The sequence below is a fragment of the Belonocnema kinseyi genome, chromosome 3, assembly GCF_010883055.1.
Source record: "Belonocnema kinseyi isolate 2016_QV_RU_SX_M_011 chromosome 3, B_treatae_v1, whole genome shotgun sequence".
Taxonomy (NCBI): Eukaryota; Metazoa; Arthropoda; class Insecta; order Hymenoptera; family Cynipidae; genus Belonocnema; species Belonocnema kinseyi.
Window position 1 is genome coordinate 89,714,757 of NC_046659.1, and position 6,025 is coordinate 89,720,781.

Genomic DNA, 6,025 nt, shown 5'->3' on the forward strand with positions numbered 1-6,025 from the left:
TTACAAGTCATGTGCGTTAAATTGATTTTATCTCCACAATATGATAGTGGTAATTATAGATTAATAGTGTGATACTGGATACATGGCACTGAATGACACATATAAGACTTACAGCACGCAGCCCTATTTCCGTTCATACTAGGGAAAAGAGGAATTCAAACCCTTCAATATTGCAGTTCTCCAGTGTACTTTAGCGTCCTCGCAACCAATTATATAGCAATTTTGTTTCTGCTCTAACGATTCAAGTTTTGTGAATATTTAATATATTTAGTTTCTCGTTTAGTAAAAATGGGTCGCTATGTTGGAAAAGTTGCTATAGTCACTGGTACTTCTGCAGACATAGGATTAGCAACTGTTAAAGCCTTAGTTCGAAAAGGAATGACTGTCGTTGGATCGGCTCGAAGAAAGCAAAAAATGACCGTAAACACTATTTTCAAATATTATTCAAAAATAGTGATTGTTATTTACTATTATTTTGTGTAAAATTATGAATTTTATTCCGCATTATGAATTAGTCCGGCGAATAGTGACCATTTTTAAAGTTAATTGTGCAAATCGTGTTATAAGATATTTTATTTTTTTAGGTAGATAGCCCTCAAAAACCTTTTTATGTTTTTTTCATATCTAGTTAACAAATTTTTACTAACTTAGAAAACTAATTCATTACAACAATCGTTACTAAAAAAAAAGTAACTAGTTACAGTCAATATAATGAAACTAGTTACTTCCCAACCCTGGATAGAGTGCTTCAGTATTCTTAATACGAGACAAAGTTTTTCTGATATAAACAGAATACACACATTTTTTTAAACTTTGTAGATCGGTACTGGCCGTTCATAAAAGGTTCAACTAAAAAACCACTTATAAATGGCCGAACTAGCTCAAAATTCTATAAGACCTGGATATCAAGTGGAGATAGAAATCGTCCGAATTTCATGATCATAGTTCTTTTACTTTTCGAGATATCGCGAACAGAAAAAGTAGACACATACACATAAATATTTTAAAAAAATTAAATTTTCGTGCTCCTGGTGTCAAATGATATCGAAATATGTCAAAAATGTATAATTGGAAATTCGCAGGTCGTTAAAAGCCTTCCTTTAAAAAAGAAGCAGTTGAATCTAATTAAATAGCAATATAATGCAATCTATACAAAATTACAGATATGCAAGTCATCGGCATTCAATCGATTGTATCTCAACCATATGATGTTGGTACTTAAATGTGATTAGTGGTCACATAACATTCAATGTCGCATGTATATAAATGAAAGCAAGCAACTGCATTTCCGTTTAGTCTGAGCAAAAATAGAATCAAAGTCCTTCAATATTGCAGTTATCCCCTGCTTGTCAGCTGCATCGCATCAAATAATAGAACACTTATCTTTTTGCTCTTACCATTCAATCTCGTAAATACTGATTTTTTTATTTAATAAAAATGTATCGCTGGACTGGAAAAGTTGCTATAGTAACTGGTGCATCTTCTGGCATGGGATTAGCAACTGCCAAGGCCTTAGTTAAAGAAGGAATGAATGTGGTTGGATTGGCTCGAAGAAAGCAAAAAATGGAGGTAAACATTATATTAAAATATTATGCAAAAATAGTCATCATTACTTACTGTTATTTGTATAAATTCATCAATGTCATCCCGCATTATTAATTAGTACGGCGGTTTGTATCCATTTTTAAAGTGAATTGTGCAAATCGTGTCATTAGATATTGCATTTTTAAAAGTAGATGAACCGTCAAAAACCTTTTGAACATGAGAGGCATCCACATGTTATGAAAAATATAGAAATTTCATTTTTCGGACAGACTATGTAAGATAAGCAAAAGTTTTGCTAGGCAACATTTTTCATCTCAAAAAAATCTACCAATTATCTGTAGACCATTTGTTAATAAAACGTATATTTTTTGTTTTAACCGTAAAAAATAACAATGAACAAAATGATAATGTGCCCGTGCAGTGAGCCGATTTTTTAAATAACAATAAAATAAAAAATGGATTAAAAAAGCTGCAGGAATATTTCCAGCTCTTACATTTAAAATTCCTTTTTTTTAAGCTTATTCTTTTTTACCGTTTTACAATAAATAATGAAACTTTTCTATATATCCAGGTATAAATAAGTCCATTATCTTGATTTCCTCCCACCCTAAAAACGTTTCTTAGGATGCCAAATACATTTAAAAAATTCATCTATTTCTGGTACAAAATGCATAATTGGCTCCCTTATCCACCTGACTAAATAGTTTGAATAAATATTTTCAAGTTTTATCTTAACATAACAATGCTGCCTGACCAGACAAAAATCTAAGAAGGAAAACTAAAGCGATATTTCAAACATCTATCTCTAAAAGATTGTTCATTCTTCTTTAGTAACCCAAAATCATTAAAATGCACTCAATTTAAAAGGGAATCTGTATTATCAGCAGAGTAGTTACGATCGATCAGTATAGATGTCACCCCACAATATGTAGAAATAGAAATCAAAACTATCGATCAAATTAACTCTTTAAATAACAGAGAATAATTAACGTCATTTTTAACATGATGGAAAATAAATGTTTTAAGTTTTTAAGATTATAATTTTCTGAAGAAAGTATATTTCGGAAAAAAAAATTTCTTCTGATCTCTCTAATAGCTTAATTGGGAAAACACCCGACCTGCAAAAAATATAACTTTACTAAATTTGTAAAAAATCATTATTGATTAAAGAAAATGTCGAAACAGCTTGGACCTAAAGTGATTAACTTTTTGAAAATCACCCAGTAATTTTTATTTCAATCCGAATGAGGTGATGCTATTTCAGAATAATTTTATTTTTTAGGATGAAATGAAAACGATTAAAGGGAAAGGAAAATTTTATGCCCTCGAATGCGATATTTCAAAGGAAGAAGATGTTACTAAAATATTCAATTGGGTAAAAAATAATTTAGGCAGTGCCCATGTTCTTGTGAACAATGCTGGAATTGTACTTCCCGGAAAAATAATAGGTATTATAATGTATTAATAAACGTTGAGAACGCATAAACCATTAAACATTCCCCAGCAATTCTGAATATGTGAAAAATTTCAGACACAAACAAAGAAATCTGGGATAAAGTCATTGGTGTGAACATTATGGGATTATTATACTGTAGTCAGCAAGCCGTGAAAATGATGAAGGAAGCTGGAGAAGAAGGTCACATAATAAATATCAACAGGTTGGTCTATCACAGTTTTTTCAGTACTTAAAAACATGTATGTCAAGAAAGAAATTTCACATAACTTTTGAATATAAATTTCAGTATTGCTGGTCACAGAATATTGAGAATTCCGGAAATGTGCTTTAATGTCTATCCTGCAACAAAACATGCAGTAACAGCAATAACGTCAACATTGGAAATAGAATTACTTGGAAGTAAAATAAGATCAACGGTTTGTGTATAATCGTGTTCATTAAAACGATTCTTTTTATTTAATAATATGACAATTTAATTCTGTAGTGGAAAATAGCTTTCAAAAAATACAATTACTATATAACAATGTAATAATCAATACTAAAAATTTGACATATTTTACACAGAGTATCAGTCCAGGATACGTGAGAACGGAAATGACCGAAGCAAGTTTAAATTCGGATATTGGAACATTGGTTACTAAGGAACCCGCTCTAGAACCTGAGGATGTAGCTGCCTCTGTGGTTTATGTTCTGGGAACCCCTCCACATGTTCAAATTACAGAATTGACAATTAGACCACTTGGTGAACGCATCTAAATATTTTTTATTCTGAAATATATGCCTAGTAATGTAATAATTGTTTACTTTTCAAGTTGAGATTGCATGATGAAGAAACAAGTACGTGCAGACAAAGAAAAAACATCATGCATGTGCTGATCTCATAATTAATTAATGATTCTACATGTATATAGAATTTCCGCTGTACTCTGCCAGTACTATCGCTGTTGACTATATTATCTGGAAGCTTGTCATTAATAAATTACATCTTGAAAACTGACAATTGTATAAATCTTGATAAAATAAAAAAGGTCAAATTTGAAGATCTTCAAAATGAGTTCAGTACGTTTCTATCTATTTTCTCACAATAATTTATTAAAAATTGTAACCTAATCTTTCCTATGGTATCTCCAATTGTACCTCCCTGATCATGTATCCTTTATCCTGTAACTAATGAGAAAAATTGTTTTACGAAACATTTATTTAATTTAAGAATGATATAAAGTAAGAGTAACATTGTACTATTATATGAAATTCAATAGACTTTACCTTTACAGTATAAATGTTATAAATCCATTACCTTTCCTCCAGCTTCTTAGTTAATTACGTTAATGTGTCTGGTTTGTGGTACATGCAATGCTAAGCATTTACTTGTTCAGGTAAAACAATGCAGTCTACTCTCACCTGCTTTCTTTTTCTTTGCGCGAAGATGCCAGTTTCAATTTATCGTGGCTATTTCTTACCAGATAAATAAGAAAAACATGTTTACAATAATAATTTAAAACATAAGAATGTTTCAAATTCTTGAAGTATAGTGGAGCATATCGGAATTTTGATACAAAATACGTTCTGAGGGTAATAAGCATAATATTATCAATATTAATTTGCATTCATAGCAGACATGGTATCAAACAAAAATTAGGATATATATCAGTACCCCAACCGAGGGCACTCAACTAAACTATCAGTTAGACCAGCACTCTGTCCTTATACTACAAATATAAATAGTACATACATCCATAGATTTGACAAAGAATTAAATTTTTTTGTATCGAAGCCATTTTACTAGTATTAAATCCAAGGTCCTTTGATTTTTCTTTCCCTTTCTTATAAATTCTCTTAAGTGGAATGGATATACTTCAAACTCATCCAATATATTACTGTAAAAAAACATTTTCAAAATTAAAAATAAAATAACTTTGCTACGATTAGATAAGGAACCGTACTTAAATTTCGTAATATCTCTGGGGGGGGGGGGCGATAGTCAAGAGATTTTGTTATCGTTTTTTTCCGGAAGGGGGCACAGTGGCAGTAAATGCCTTTTTTTCGTTCAAAAATGTCCAAAGCCTTTAATTTTGGCCTGATTTTGAATTAAAAAAAAATTAAAGTTTATTAAATTCTGAACAGTTTGACGCTCCGAACTTTTGTCTCCTCTATTTTTTAATCAATAATTTTTTTACTCAGAGTATAGAATAACTGAAATTTTGTACATAACAATTTTTTACGCTTAAATAACTGATTAGATAAAGTTTATATTGTCTTGAATAAATGTTTAGGGACTCACAGAATGCAAATCATTTGCTCATTATTTAATTTATTAATTATAAACAAATGTTATGAAGAAATTAACAAATAGTCTTAGTATCGGTAAAAAAATTATGTTTGCTAAAAGTGCTTCATATTAATGTAAGAATGTCATTTAATTACAAACATAATTGAAAAGTTTATAATAACCATTGTTATAAACAATTCTTGTGGCAAAATATTAAAATTTGAGTTTTTTAAAATCATAATTTCCTTCAATCGCAAGAACGACTGCAGGTATTTCCTAAAATAATAAATATTTATTAATATTCGATCAAATATAATAATTTAAAATTTTATAAACAAATTATGTAAACAAATTCAAAACTTTGGCCCTTTCGTATAGAATTTGTTTTTGCACTGGATGAGTGACTGTTAGTCACAAAAATATTTGAGAAATTGACAATAACCATTGTTATAAATAATTCTCGTTACAAAATATTCAAATTTAAGTTTTTGTTAAGTTTTAATTTTCTTTAATCGCTTGAATGACTACGTATATTCCTATAAAATATATCTTTTAGAATATTTATTAAAATATAACAACTTCAATGTTCAGAAACAATTAAGATAAACAAATTCCAACTGTTGGCAATTTTTCTTGGAAAAGATCGGGTTTTCAATCGCAATATATTGAGAATGAATCATAATACGAAATGCTAAGATTCGCTCAGTACAACATTTTTTGAGAATAACCCACCGACATAGTAGACAAGCCCCCAT

General features: G+C 29.8%; 1 protein-coding gene across 1 annotated transcript; it reads left to right on the plus strand.

Annotated features, from left to right (window-relative positions):
- The first annotated feature begins 1,285 nt into the window (after nucleotides 1–1,285).
- On the plus strand, nucleotides 1,286–4,052 carry LOC117169485 (farnesol dehydrogenase-like). Its single transcript, XM_033355890.1, has 5 exons — nucleotides 1,286–1,569; nucleotides 2,828–2,993; nucleotides 3,077–3,203; nucleotides 3,288–3,417; nucleotides 3,566–4,052. Exons 1-5 carry the CDS (start codon nucleotides 1,438–1,440, stop codon nucleotides 3,755–3,757), a joined length of 747 nt encoding a protein of 248 aa, XP_033211781.1. The 5' UTR covers nucleotides 1,286–1,437; the 3' UTR covers nucleotides 3,758–4,052.
- The last annotated feature ends 1,973 nt before the right edge of the window (nucleotides 4,053–6,025 follow it).

Excerpts from the sequence above, each read along its gene's own strand:
- LOC117169485 (XM_033355890.1), top strand. The coding sequence starts at position 1,438 with ATGTATCGCTGGACTGGAAAAGTTGCTATAGTAACTGGTGCATCTTCT. Across the intron at positions 1,570-2,827 it reads GAAGAAAGCAAAAAATGGAG|GATGAAATGAAAACGATTAA; the intron begins GTAAACATTATA and ends TTTATTTTTTAG. Across the intron at positions 2,994-3,076 it reads ACTTCCCGGAAAAATAATAG|ACACAAACAAAGAAATCTGG; the intron begins GTATTATAATGT and ends GAAAAATTTCAG.